General features: G+C 38.2%; 1 protein-coding gene across 4 annotated transcripts in view; it reads right to left on the bottom strand.

Moving 5' to 3' along the window:
• The window catches only part of LOC149542981 (serine/threonine-protein kinase STY46-like), a 279,858-nt gene that overhangs the window by 122,995 nt on the left and 141,148 nt on the right, over window positions 1-15,715 (bottom strand). For all 4 annotated transcript variants that reach the window (XM_089797902.1, XM_089797903.1, XM_089797904.1 and 1 more), the window contains one exon: window positions 11,374-11,424. In XM_089797902.1, the coding sequence (XP_089654028.1) occupies window positions 11,374-11,424 (51 nt within the window). The remainder of the gene's footprint in view (window positions 1-11,373; window positions 11,425-15,715) is intronic.

Below are 15,715 nucleotides of genomic sequence, written 5' to 3'. Positions count from 1 at the left end.
TGTCCCATCAGCTCCTCCGCCATAAGAAGCATCTCTTCATCTCCCACCACAGGTTTGACCTTCACTCCTCCCTCCTCTGCTCTCCCAAATCTTTCTCACATACCTTGTTTCCTCATCACTCCACCCTTCCCCCTGCACTTGCATAGAGCACCTTACACTCCCATGTCTCAACTCGATATGATATCCTCGGCCAGCCTCCTTTCTATAGCCCACACCTCCTATGCGCCATATTTTCACTTGCTTGACTATTTTGGAGGCTATCACATACATGAGCACTAATAGGGTTGCTAATGAGGAGGGTTTTCAAGCCAAACTCTTCAAGTTTGGTGCCACTATCCTTGGCTCCCATCTCTCGGAGCTCCTTAACTAGGTAGTTTGTTCGAGGTTCCCTCCCTCTTGGTCCACCACATCATTCATCTAATCCATAAGGCAGGTCCTGTTTCTTATCCTAGTAACTACATAACCATTATGACCAGCCACACTTTTCCTAAGTTGTGTGCTACAGCCTTTAATATCTTGGTTTCTAGAGAGCCTGATCAATGTCAAGCTAGGGCCAAAGGTCAGGCAAGTTTCAGACAAGATCATTAGACAATGGACCACATCTTTACTCTTCGCAAAATCACTGAGGAGGCATGCTCTTGTTCCTCTGAGGTTTATTGTTGCTCTGTTGACTTCCACAAAGCCTTCAACACACTCCCCTGCTAGGCACTCTCTCAAAAACTTCAGGACATTGTTGTCTCATACATACTATCATTGCTATCATGAGACTCTACGAGTTGGTTCTTGGTTCATTAGTAGCACTATTATGGTGAAGCAGGGTTGTCCCCTATCTCTTACTCTATTTGATACTTATATTGATGAGCTTGAGGGTCTTCTCCGTGACCACCTTTCTATGGGTGATGGTTGCCTTCTCCATAATGTTTTGATTCATATTTTTCTCTTTGCTAATGATGTGGTTATTTTAGCCTCCTCTCGCAAGGGCTTACAAAGATAGCTGGACTACTTGGCTTCATTTTGAGATCTATGACATTTATATGTTAACTTGGGTAAGACTAAGGTTATGGTCATTTAATTGTCTTAAGAGTTCGCATTTGATGGCTCTAAGGTCAATACTAGTTTAGGGGTCTTCTTCTCTGGTTCCTGCTTCAGCTTGAGACCTGTTATATAGTTGCGTGTCTATATGGGGTTTGGTTCCCTGGCTCTTCTTGAGAGACTTTGCTTCAAGAGTCACTTTCAGGCCACACTCTTGTGCACCCCGTGGTTCTCTATGGCTATGTGGTTTGGGGGCTTTCTTTCTTGCAATTTGGTTGGCCATTTATCAAATGAGTACAGATTCTTCTCCTTCGATGGTTTATCAGATGCAAACGGTCCACACAAAATAGAATTGTTCTTTCTGAGTTTGGGGATGGGCCCTTCATGCTTGAGGACATCTTCAACCTTGTCCAGTTCCTTCATCGTCTTTAAAGCTTTGACTCTAGGGAGGGTTGTTTAAGATATCCTTACCTTGCCTAATGTTCTTCAAAGTCCCTTGCTCTCTCTACCGACCCCTCTAGTCAATCTCATGGGTGGTTTGTCGAAGTTGCCTCCCTTCTAGGTACCATTGGGATTGAGACTGATCGCCTACCCCGTTCCAATATTCCTTGGATGCCCCTCCCCACCTTTTGTCCTCTAGGCACGACCCCCAAAAATGCATCAGAGAGGTACAGGCAATAAATTCATACCACTTGGGTGAACCCCCTTGGGGGGTTTTGCCAAAGATGGCCTTCTATGTTAAGCATTTTTTTGAGAATTAGGATGGTATCACTATTTGCCCTTTCTACACTTCTCATCATTGGCAATACTCCCTTAGACTTCCACTTGGGTCCTTCAAAGTCAATTTCCATCTCTATATTGAGACTGATCATTAAATGGATAGAGTTCACAGGATCTGTCAGCATTGTACTCTTAGAGAGGTGGAGTCAGTGGAGCACTTTATCTTCTGTTGTCCTATCTATTATGAGATTCATGGTAGGTTCTACTATCTTTTCAAAGAGTCTCTCTCAATGTCATCCTTCTTCAAGTACACAAACCAAAGATGTGTGTCTCATTATCTTCAGAAGGCCACTTGCTTGAGGGACTACTCTCTTTAGCTCCCTTCGTGTCATTTATCAGATCAACTTATCACGACTTTCTTCCCAAAGATGGTTTGTGGCACCAAAAGGCACTTGGACTCACCTCTTAAGTCTAGAGCCATGACACCTAGGAGATCATCTTCGCAGAGATCCAAATCCACACCCACTACCTATTTGAGACACCTCCATAGGCAGCAGCACCGTGTTGATGTCAGTTTTGTACCACTACATAACATATAGCAATTGGCTACCTAATATGGAATATCAGACACTCAATGCCTCTCTCGAAAAGTAAATACTCATGGAGACATGAGAAAAACACCAATGTGCCTTACACCTATGGATACTAACTTAGTTATATTGATGTGATTTGTTGGTTAATCACGTAGGCGGCCTTTCATTGTTCATTCAAGGATAACTTGGACCTTTGGTGTGATGGTGATGAATCTAGATTTGTAAAATATATGAGCGCAAAATGATGGTGATGGTGATGGTGATGGAGGGTGTGTCTGCAAATGGTGTTTCTCCTTTTCTAACTTTCTAAGAATGAACTCCAATTACTAAACTACTTGCTACTTTACTTCTACTCCTATGAATGGAAAGATTAGCAAATGGATGGGGATCGAATCTAATGAAAGCTTACCAACGGCTCTACCTCCATAGATGCAATGATTCAAGGGATAAAAGACTAGATTACCACACAAGGCTTCCTAACAAGCCGCTAGGATGCTAGTGGCCTAGCTTATAGATCCCTATCAAACATCCACTAATATCACTATACAACTATCCATCCACTCTTACTCTTACATAACAACTTCCTTGGAATAAAATCTACTTCAACAACTTCAACGGAAAGTATTGGTGTAAATAAGTATTTACTATTTACACTTAATTAAGTTTACTTAGGTTAATGCATTATTTTTATTATTTATTTATTAGCCACCTAGGAGTATGCATACTCTTGTGAGTTGTCGTGTCGACAACACAGGAGTCTGCACCTCTTTTATGCACATGGTGTCTACAACCTTGTCATTCTTATCCACTCATCTAGGATGATGGATAAGGCATGTGCTTAGTTGTCATGATGTTTATCTTATCTCCTGGTTCTTTCTAAAGACATTCTAGGTGCATCTTGAGAGGCCTTTATATACAAGCACTCCTAGTGTGTTTGCATCACATCATATACTGAACAGAACAATGTATTAGGACATACTCTGATTAATTGATCATATCCATTTTTGGTCTACAGTTGTGCTTGTGTTTGAGTTCTTAGTTCCTGGGTGAATTTTGCCCTAAGGCAAATTCTTAAATGGTATCAGAGCTATACCAAATTCGTACATGGTATCTAGAGCTAGATTTGACCTCACCATTGCATCTGGAATGCTGATTCGGTGAAAATCAGCTATAAATTTGACTATCTTTGGCCATAGTCGAACGTGAGGCAAATAAATTTTGCAAACCGGACCCCGAAGGCCCCGATTTGCACTACAGGTATGGTCATTTCAGTATTTTAATTTCTCTGTAAATTTCCGTCGTATTTATTCAGAAGAATTTTCTTTAAAAAATTTAGGCCAAGTGGCCTTGCAGCAGAGAAAAATTTTTAGCCGGTACCAAGCTGTCAAATCCCGGCCCTGCGGGTTCACACGGGTGATTCAGCGAACTACCCACTTATTTTGGGCATCCCACTGCTACTTCCAGCGAGAAAGCCCACAATTCTGGCATATAACGTCAGCCAACTACACCGACGGCAATCTCCTTACCACCCGACAGCAGCGACCACACAACCGATGGCTTGCCTTTGTATCGTCTTTTGCAAGCTTTGTCTTTTTAACAGCCCAGAGTGCTTTGACTTGCTCAATGTGGGATTAAAATCCCAGATTATGACGAGGGAACACACGTTCGATGACCATTCCCCGGCACTTTTTAAAGATTCCGACGTGTACCTTCTGGCCTTGCACAGTTTTTCGGCGACAACAGACATTTCTAGCCCGCGTTTGAAGATTACGCAAGGTATATTCCGTCCCTAGCAATGTGACAAGGAACGTCGGCATCTGTTTCAATTTTTGGCAACTTCCAATCTTTTCGAGTCGCAATACAGGTTTTTCGGCTGCTTTATTCCTTTTCCGGCCCCGTCTGCAAGTTTTCCGGCACGTAGGGATTTTCAACCCATTCCTGACATGTGTACAGCAGTGACACATCGGCCGAAATTGCCACGTCCGCCACGTGGACAGTTGGATCGTACTTTTCTACTATGTCAAAAAATCCGTACAAGACACATGCATAGCCGTACCGTACGGAAATCCTAGTCAACAGACATGTCAGCAAGGGGGACTTTTTTTCGCTGACGTCATCTTTTTACAGGAAAAAATTTGACGGTCATTTGGCCGTCATTCCCAAGAAATTTCTAACTGCTGTAACAGCCATTTGACCGTCAAATTTAACATCACAGTTTTTGCTCCAGACCCCTCTCCAGTTTGTTTTTCAGTTTGGTAGGCTAACTTTGCGAGCTCATATCTCAGACATCTGGACTCCAATTCAGGTGCGATTTTTTTTGAAATTGGGTAGAATTTTCTAAATTTTCCAATGGTGGTGTTTTTTTTGGTTTTGGTGCAAGGTTTTGTCAAAATTTGCGTCTCTTGGCGATTGTACGTGCTCATTCCTGCATTTCGCAACTTGAAACAATCCGTACGAGCTCTTCTGGACTCCTTTTCAGGTTCTATTTTTTTGAAAGTGTGTATTATTTCTATGTTACACAAGAGTGCGCACCTCTTTTATGCACATGGTGTCTACAACATAGGAGTTAGCACGTTAATTAAGCACATGGTGTCTACAACCTTGTCATTCTTATCCACTCGTCTAAAATGATGGGTAAGGCATGAGCTTAGTTGTCATGATGTTTATCTTATCTCCTAGTGCTTTCTACAAACATTCTAGGTGCATCCTAAGAGGCCTTTATATACAGGCACTCTTAGTGTGTTTGCATCACATGATATACTGAACAGAGCAATGTATTAGGACATACTCTGATTAATTGATCATATCCATTTTTGATCTACAGTTGTGGTTGTGTTTGAGTTCTTAGTTCCTGGGTGAATTTTGCCCAAGGCAAATTCTTACAGAAAGTAACTCTAACTATTGGAAGTAGAAACCATGCAATAACACCAAATGTTCTTAATCACCATGCAAGTCACAACAATGATAAAAAGAAGCAATTTTGGTATTATCTTAGCAACAATTTTCTTCAACCCTTTACAAATGAGAGGAAATGGCCTTATATAGGGGTCAAAATTACAACCAATGATAGAGATTAATAGGCAAAATCAAAGATCCAGATCAAATCCCAGAAACCCTAATTAGGGTTGCCACCCAATCGGCCAATGACAAGACACCACCTCATCAATGGACCAATGAAAATAAAGGAAAAGTGGCAACCAATGAGAAGGCACCAAAATGGTAGCCAATCAGAATCAGACACCTATTCTACCTAAGAAGAAGGAGAAATGGCCACATCAAATGATCTAATATAATTCTACTCTTTTCTTTCATCTCCTTAGCCAAAGCGATGAACTTGGCAAGCTTGTCGTTCACTTCTTTCATGGGAGGGCAAAGCGTGTGTTTCATCTTGAACTCAACTGAATTCATCATGTTGCTTGCTACTTTTAGTGTCTTCTCCTAATCCTTCTCATACTCTTTCACATGTCCAATAAAGGCATTGAGAGAGGCAAGGGTGCCCAAATGTTTCTTCTTGATGGCAACCTTCCCCAACTCATCCAATCTTGATCCAAATTCTGTCTCATTGACGTTCTCCTCTTTGATATCTTCAAAATCAAGTGCAGCCCCAACATCGCTCATCATGGTTGAAATGGAATTGTCAACGCCTAAGTTGTGTTGCGCAATCTCATTCCATATCTCTTCGAGTATCCTCAATCTGATGGTCAAGGCAACAAACCAAGACTCCATTGTCCTCATTCCTCCTTCATCTACCAACTTGGTTTTCTCCAAATATCTCTCTGGTAGCTCGATAAATGCCTGTAGCCTAGGAATGGCATAGTCCTTGACTGGAAGGAAATCCTTCCACTCACCTTTAAATGTTCTAAAGTTATCTCTAATAGCTGCTAATGACCTGAATGTCGAGACAAAGGAAGGCAAGAAATTTCGCCCATCTTGAATTGTATCATGGATCCAATCCTTGACTTTGTGCAACTGAGCCGATATCTCTTCTATGTTGCTCCCGTTGTCTTGTGGAAGGGTTGCCTGATGCAACTGTTGGATAAGCAGACAATCTCTCCAATACTTATTTTCGGCCTCCAACTTCACAATCCTCTCGTTCGCCTTCCTCAACCTTTCTCTAATTGAAACCATACCTTCCTAGATCTCCTCACATTCCATGTCATTCTCGATTCTTCCCAAGTTATGTTCAACTATCTCATACTCCTGAGCTACAATCTCATCCAATGCCTTGTTAACTGTTGGTATAGCAATTTGAACTTTTCGGTGACCTTCATCATCACTCCTGATTATCTTTGCCACTGTTTTTGCAATTTGTTTATGTTTCTCACTATCATCGTTTTCCACTAACCCTTGGATATCTTCACCTGTTCGGGGAGTCACCACCTCGCCTCTTGGCATAAGCATTTGCCTTAACCATAGTGGTGCAATGCATCCCCCCAAATCCAGATTCGGTTGGAATAACAAAGCATCGCCAACGGCCTCGGGCACCTCGCTTATTTATTCAATATCAATTGGCGTATACTCTTCTTCACAAGTGACTGTCATATCATCTCCATGTTGGTTCTCTGAGAGAGGAGAATACTTAGTACTATTACTATAACTGTTTGATTTTGAATCAAAGTTCACCTCTACCACGGCCCCTTGTCCACTTGTATTATCCTCTTGGCCTCTAGCCTCAATTATGCTCTCCATTGACAGTGTTGCACTCCGTCTCTTTGTTGGAGGTTCCTAATGTTCTTTTCTTTTTTCAACCTCCAAACCTCTTTTCTTGCCCTTAACTACTCTTTGTTGTTGGCTACTGCCCTCACCTTTCTGTCTAACTAACTTTGCTGGACCTTCCTCCAGTTTCATCTTCTCATAAGTAAGACGTACCTTCTGACTTTGTATTGCCTTAACTTCCCATTGTAACACAACTCAGTGTGTATATCAATTGTCCCTATAACTGCCTCTAAGGAAGGATCTTGATGATCGTCCCAATCCACTGGACCCAATTTCATTCCATCCACTGTATCATAATCTCCTCTTAGCACATTTTCGTCATCTCTCAGTTGATTGGAAATATCAAGGCCTCTCCATCTAATTGCCCTCATCATGCCCATTGACAACTATGAGAAAGATAGCTTCCTCGCATGAAAGTCATCCTGTGCATTGGCCGAAAAAAATTCTATAGTAGGAATATGTTTGAATGTGTTTTTGTGAGATGCCTTGATAAGACCATTAGGATCGAATCCTTGTCCTGCTCTATGCCATCCTAGATGATACCATTAATTCTTTCTCTGCAGCTGCAAAGGCGATAGGATTGGGGCAAGTATCATTGCCTATTCCAAATGAGAAGGTAATCCCTGTCTCACCTTTAAGTTTCATCATCTTGTCATAATGCTCAAGTTGCCTAGCCAACTCCATCAAAACTAATGCTTAAGTTGCCTAGCCAACTCCATCAAAACTATCTTGTTAGGTGGGTACCTTGGAAGTCTCCTAGGACAAACTGTACTTTCTGCTACTCTAATGTATGTAAATTGTGGAAATTGGATGAACCAACTCCCATACTTCTTAACTTTTACTTTCGCTTCCATTTAGCAGGTGTCCCTTGTAATTACCTTACCGTCTTCATGGCAAAGGCGTCATAAAACATCTTATAATCTTTGGTGTTGTGCAAATGAAGTTGTGGATAGCACTCATGCACCAAACATTACCCTGGCCCATTGCTAATCAGTCCTAAGGCCTTAAGTCTAGGGTTTTCATATAGTCTTGCAATCAGATAGAAAAGATAGGATCCCATATAGAATTGCTTTTGATTTTGCACTGTCCTAAGTTGCAACTCTAAATTTTCACTTACAATTCTAGCCCAATCAAATTTTCTCTTTCCATTTTTAATTTCATCAATAAAGGAGTACATCTTGTTCTCGAATTGCATTACTTGAGCCACGCCCACGATTCGGCTAAGAAGCACAATAAGGTCACCATACTCTAATTTGAAATCTAACTTGGTGAGCTTTGATGACCTCGTAACTCCCTTCTTGCCTTCGTGTAACCAATTCTACTTTAGATGAATGAAGTAAACCTCTTGGTTATCCTGAAATAACTTGGCCGCCTAATCCATCATTACCACTGTCATGCCTTTAAACTGGGGAATATTAAATGCTTCTTCGACCACTTGTCTGCTAATGCTAGCCAACACTCTCTTCCCTTCATCAAAAATGATGGACTTGGTAACAATATCAAACCGGGATACACATTCCATTACCAACTCTAGATAAGGCAAGGTAGGAGAGAAAGTCGACGCCTGTACAATTTTGCTCTTTTAGATATTCGCCATGGAGGATTGTTCTTCCTTCAATCTATCCTTCAACTATATCATGTTCACTGTACCAATATTGGTATCACTTATTCACCTCACTTTCGAGAAGGTGGTCTTAGCCATCATGTCTTCCCTGTCTTTTTTGATATTCGTTCCCTTTGGGTTCTTGCTTGCACTAATATCTACCATCCTAAACACTTATTTCTACCCCTTCGTTCTAAATGATATGGACTACACTTATCAATCTCCAACCTTCTTTCTATCGATGGAATCTAGCTTATTTCTGCTTCTCCAAGTCCTATCTCTACACTTTCAATCTCCAACCTTCTTTCCTAGGGGTGGGACTACCACTTATTTCTACCTCTTAATTACCTTAGGATGGACTACACTTATATCTCCCAACTTCAATCCTAAGGTGGTCTACCTTATTTCTGCCTCTCCAAGTGTCCTATCATGAAATCTACACTTATATCTCCCAACTTCAGCCTATCAATGGAATGATGAAGTGGTGGATGATGAGTGCAAGAAGAAAATAAGAGAAACGAACCAAGCAAAAACAAGGAATAGAATCCGCCTTTAAAACCAATCTTCACCTCTAAAAATGAATAGAATTTTACCTTAAATCTGTCTTTACCAATAACTGGGCCCTCTTCAAATTCAAATCAAATCTCAGAAATTTCAATCCTCCTTGCAAATAATGATGCCCTAGCAAAAATCAGAATTTCCACTTCCTTGAAATTGCCCACACTTGCCAAAATCAGACCTTGAATCATATAGCCTCTTCACCAAATAAAATCGCCCAATTCTGGAAGGAGAAATCGCAGCCAAAGATGGAGAAATTAGACGCAACAAAAATCGACCAAGCTGGAAAAAACAAATCAGATCCGCTCCAAAATTGCTCTAGGGCAGAAATTCACCCAAGCAAGAAGGAGAAAATGCTGCCACAAAAGGAAAAAATCTGCCTCTCCAAAAATTCGCCCAAGCAAGAAATTTGCCTTTAGAGGAAAATCGCACATCCAAGCAGGAAGGAAATGGAATGAGAAAATAAGAGGAGAGGAAGCCCCTCTTATACCACACTTTTTGCCTTTACCAAGTGGGTCGACCTAGCTGGAGGAAAAACAAAATTAAATTAGCCCCTTAATTAATGGCCCAAATTTAAATGTAATGTTAAAATTACTTAGCCCATAATGAAATTGGCCCATTTAATTGCTAGTTTTGATCAAAAATTGCAAAATAGAAACAAGGTAAGCCTAGGAGATGTCAAAATTTTCATTTAATAACGTTTTGGCAATTAAAATATCATTAAAATTGAATTTAGCAAGCTAAAATCACTTTTCAATTCCAATTTACCAATTTCCTTTAACATTTTAAAAATCTTCTAGGCAATATTTCAACCAAATTAATGTGATTTTGCAATTTAGTCCACTTTCAATTTTGCAATGCAATTATAATTTTCTTTTTTTTTTTTAACAAAATAAATCCTTTTTCTAACAGTCAAAATTCAAACTCCAATTTCAATTTCACTATCAAAAATTTCCTTTTTCACTAAAAAAATTCAAGATTTTCCAAAACAACTAAATCCAAATATTTTATTTTGAAAATGTTCAAGTTTATACAATTATTTCAAATTTTCAAAATATCATCAAAGTCCAAAAAATTTGCAATTTTATCTTGCCAAGTATTCGTTTTAACCATCGAAAAATGTTGTTTTAAAACCTGCTTGGCCTAAGGATAAAATTACATGCTCTGGAAAATCAAGTTTTGCACCAAGTGAAAAATAAACCAAAACAAATCCCTCCTGGCCCGAAGGTATCCAAGGTGTCAAATTTTCAAATCGAACCCCTAGACAACTCTGAAAAATTTGCCAAGGCAACCAAAAGAAAGGGGGTCCCCAAAATTTTTGGGGCGATGATGTGAAATCCTCACAACACACCGTCGGCACCACTCCACTACTACTACTACCAATTTTATGGGTTATCCCTACGTTCAAAGGTTTTTCACTGTCTCTTCAACTTCTTAGCTATGTTTGGCATGGTGGGGTTACTATCTTGCCCCTTCCACCCAACACACCCCCCCCCAAGGTCTATAGGGGTCTTTGCTTGTTCCTTCCCTCTCTCTCTTTTCTTGGTTTGTTTTTGCTCACCATTTGGTATTCTTGTTGTTGGATTTCTTTTATATGTTTCCTTAGTCCCTTTGACCCATTTGTGGTCCCTTGTTGGAAATGAACAAATTTTATCCTTTATCCTTTTATCACTGTCGATTACACTCATCCCATAAGTTATCCATATGTGTTTATTATTTGTGAGTAATGTTGAAAAAAAATAGACATCTATATGAAATTAAAAGATATGTACTTACATAACCTACTTCTGAATTTTAGTACTGACTGCTTCATTAAGCATATAAACTCAATTTTAATTGTGTATTCTTTTCAAGATACCATACCCTATTATTGCTGGACTCTAATAATTTTCATACATACAAAGGCTTGTAGAAAGGAGTGAAGGAAAGTTTGTAAAGCATAAGTGCATTAATGCTTCATGATGCTATAAACCTCAAAACGAACATCAAGTTTTGTATTTAAATGTTGTGATCTTGCACACATTTTCTATTAAGAAGAACAATGTGGAGCTCAATTGCTGGAATATCTATAAATATTTTGAACTAAATATAAAAAAGTCATTGCAACAAAAATAAATGTAAAATAATTTTTTATTAAATTAGGTAGTATACCTCACAATTTGCAAGCTCATTTGCCAAAGCCTCTCGTAACTGTTCTGTTTCCTGTGATATTGTAAGAAGGAAAGAACATTTAAAATATATTAAAACCAAAAAAATGCAAAGTGAACTGCAGAATAGGTTCTAAAATCATCTGTTATTTATTCATTTATAGTTTCAGAGTTGGCTTAAATTGAACAATACTTGTTCTGTAACTAAATATGCATTCGAACATGTAAGACAAATTCCCTAGTGTTAATCCAAACATGTAAGACAACTACTAAAATGGACCTCAATGAATACGTAAACGGTAAACCATATAGAATCCAGACAGATGAAGCCAAAAATTGGGGTGTGGTAGGTAGATAAGCCTAATGATGTGTTGGCTGCAGTAAGGAAAACATGATCATACCCCTGTAAATAAACTCTTCAAAGCTACAAGTAAATTTTGTTAGGGAAAAAGTTGATTGTCAGGCTAGAATTTGCCTGCATAAAATTAGACTTGCTCAATTTAACATATATATGTTGGAAAAAAATCAGTAGTGATATACAAAATGTTCGTCCCATAAACATAAATAGTTATTTGGGTTGGTTATGAAAAAAGCTACATTATCAAAGTATATATATTATAATTAACACATTAAGTTCATTCATCAAAAAAGTATGAGTGAGTTATAGTCAAAGAAGAAGATGCCAAAACATTGTTAGAAGATAAAATTTGTAAACAGAGCCAATAACAAACATGAAGTTTGAAAACCTGAGTTTAAACTTTTTAACACTCTTTATAGAAGAAAGTCATTTGGATGTTTATGAAAAAGAGTTAACAGGGCAATTTGTTGTCACCAAGAAGAAAGGAAATCATAGGAGATGAGAGGTTACAAAACTTGCTATTGCAGCAAAAGACCAGGTCTGTAGGATTAAAATGTGAGGTCAACAGGACTGATCTGTATAATGCAAAGAGTAAGTAAAGTGTTGCCAACCTGGAAATTAACACTGTAGTTAATGAATAATTAATTGGATGTGTAATGGAATTTTTTTTCCAAGCGGTTACACATGGTAGATGATGGTTAGTACTCTTAATCAACCATCTAGCTCTATATATCTAATTGATTTTCCCTCGGGAGAGAGCATTGTAGTGTGTTGCATACATTACACCTAGGAAATAAGAGTTAATATATCCCTATCATATTATTGAGATGGTACTTTCTTCCTAGCATTGTTAGGGTAATATTTCAATATATTATTTGTTAAAATTAATAGCAGTGAGAAAGATCTATTACTTGAAATTGGCTGATCAAATTGTCTCAGATCTCCATGTACTTGTAGATAATTCATTGGCCCAAAAAACTTTACCAAACAAACTAATCCTTTTAAACCTCTTTAACCTCTTACCAACACTATTGGTAAAATAAAATTAAATCAACATGCAACACATGTAAAAACATCCACACAAGTATAACAGCAGATATATCTCAGCGAAACTCAGTTAGGGTGAAAACCTTGGTATGAGATTGATGCTCACAAATTTTGCACTCTTCTATAATATGCTCTATTAGGAGCTTGCCCAGTTAAGGGTTACAACAACACCATTAAGTACTACCCGATTAACGAATTTTCTTAGAGTTGTTAAAGTCTTATACCCTTTTAGGAGTAACCTTGTTAGAAGATTTTGAACACTCTTTTGAGAATGTCACCTAGTTAGAAAATTTTACAAAGACCTGTTAGAGCCACCCAATTAAGAGATTTTTCTACTACAATGGCTAGAGAGTAACAAATAAGCAAAGATTTGTAGTTTGCACTATCTCTACTAAATCAAATCCAATAAGGCTCCTTAACACATCAACATACTATGCTTAATACTCTGCTCTGAACTTACTCAACTCTTTGTCTTCCTTTGTGATCGCAACCTTCTCCAACCTTCTTTTCTTCACTACAACAAAAAAACTTGTTCATTTTCCTTTCTTAAGTTGGATCACTTCAATCGCAAAACTTAAACATGAACCAACGATCCAAATCAACCATCACAAATTTAACTATCGATATTTATTTTTTCTCTATGTCGGCCTTCCACTCAATCTTTACCTCGAGATTCTTTCCAACTCCATAAGCTGTTTTAACCTTGTAGAAACTTCTTGAAGAATCTTCCTGAAACGTATTACCTCTATCTTTGTGTCGTTACCTCTTTCTTTAACTCACACCTTAGCCTTCTAGCTATCCAACACAAATCACAATTTGCAATACCAATTCAAACTTTATGATAGTGCCACAAATCTTTACTAATTGTTTTTTGTCCACCCATAAGTCTTCACTGTTTTCTTGTTTACCTGTCATTCCTTTGTACCAATAAGATTTCACTTTATCCTATGTACATATTCGTTCAAGTTACTTGTTCATTTTCCAATTTACTGAGAAGATTTATCCTACCTATCCACTATTCAGTTTACTATTTAACTTTTCCTATGTGTATCACTTCCAACTGATCAAATCACCTTTACTTGTACTCATTATAGGGTGTTATCTTAACCATGTCTTCTTAGCATCTCCGTGAATCATATCCAACAATAAACTTAACTGATTTCTTTACAAATTTGACAAATCATTTAACTATCAATCATTGACTGTCTCAACTGTTACCTAGTTTGCTTCCTGCCTTCATAACTTACTCAAATCTTTACATAAATAGGTGTTATCATAGAATTCGCATCCATACTCATCACTGAACATCTTTGTACAATAGCAACACTTCAAGCATTTTGTTACTTGATATTCTTAAGAATGGGTGGTAACAAGTCAAAACATTTAGGCAAATAGCTTGACATCAATGACAACACTTATAACTGATTATCTTCTTATCAAACCATGTTCCAATCTGTACGAAATCATCACCATCGTCACTCCAACAAACTCCATCATTCAATCAGCATCATTAATCAGTTATGCCAGCAGTACTTTGTTCATGCGATGAAGAGGCTCATTCCTATCTATCTTATCATTTCTCATGTTGCCATAGCATCTCTGTTTTGTACCAGCAGGTTATCTCCTCAGTTAAATTATGTTTTTCTATGAGCAGAGAGTTGTCTCTTATATGGTCTTCATTTGCACTTTCTCTCTCTTGCATACTTGGCATTTTTTATGACACGAACTCAGACTTCTTTAAGCTCCAGTCATTGTGATTAATTTGCATCATCATTGTTGGTAGTGTACACGTTGTTCCCAAAGTAACGAGACTCGGACCCAACTCAGACTCGGCAAGGGTAACTTGACTCGTGACCTGGCTTGGACTCGCCTGTAACTTAGCAGTGACTCGGCAAAGTGATAAAACCCTTGAAATTTAGAGATTTTTTTGGATTTAAATTAATTCCATGCACCCATTCTTGAATAAAGATTAAAGACACAATAACAGCATAAAATAGAAGGTAATTTGATCACATACGTAACATACATCGACTACGTAACTACAAAGGCAAAAAAATTAAAAATCAGCTGAGTCAGATGAGTCAGCCGAGTTAGCTGAGTTGACCCGTCAAGCCAAGGTCACGGGTCATTTTGCCCCGGCTGAGGTAACTTGACTCACTGAGTCGGGCGACTCGCCCGACTCGCGGCGAGTCTCATTACTATGGCTGTTCCTACTGCCATGTTCTTCCTTTCTTGCATCACGATATTTCGTTCATGAGACGTAAATGCTCAAAAGAAACAGCTGTCAGTTAATCCTTCTCTTCTACTTCATTGCTGGAAAAGATTATTGCCACGAATGAAGGCTTTAAATGGTACCAATATTATTCTATTCATGTTTGTAGACTATATATAAAAAACGAAGCTAAAAAAGTTTTAGTGTGTCACCGTCCTGTGAGCAATAGTATTCATTTATATGTCTTTAGCGTCATAATAGTTATTGAGTTTGTTTCATGCATCTTAATATTTTTCTAAGCTTATAATAGCTCTGATTTTTGTACCGTGCATTTCCTGAACTTAGTGGATGATCCTACATATTATATGCATTGTTTTTTCAACAAAGATTTGTATATTCTGAGATTATTATATGTATTGTCAGCAGAAATATATTTTAAGAATATATTAGCACTGATTATTTAGTGAATATTAAACGTTGAAGACCTAAAAGGGAGCAGATATTTGTAATTTGATATTAAAGATAGCAATAAAAGATCTGATTTTGGGTGGGTTGGGTTGTTTCCTTCACTGAGAAGGATTTTTCCGAGGATGGTTGTTTTGTGTTGTTTGATTGCTTTGCATTTAATTTGCGGTTCATTATTTCTGCTTCTATATTCAATATTGTTAATTTTGCGTAATCAAGTTAGTCCCTTTCGCAAGTAAACATTTTGTCATTGTTGTCGTACGA

This window comes from Cupressus sempervirens, chromosome 8, assembly GCF_028749045.1.
Source record: "Cupressus sempervirens isolate cs-2001-9-10 chromosome 8, ASM2874904v1, whole genome shotgun sequence".
Classification (NCBI taxonomy): Eukaryota; Viridiplantae; Streptophyta; class Pinopsida; order Cupressales; family Cupressaceae; genus Cupressus; species Cupressus sempervirens.
This window is presented reverse-complemented; position numbering and strand designations above follow the sequence as displayed.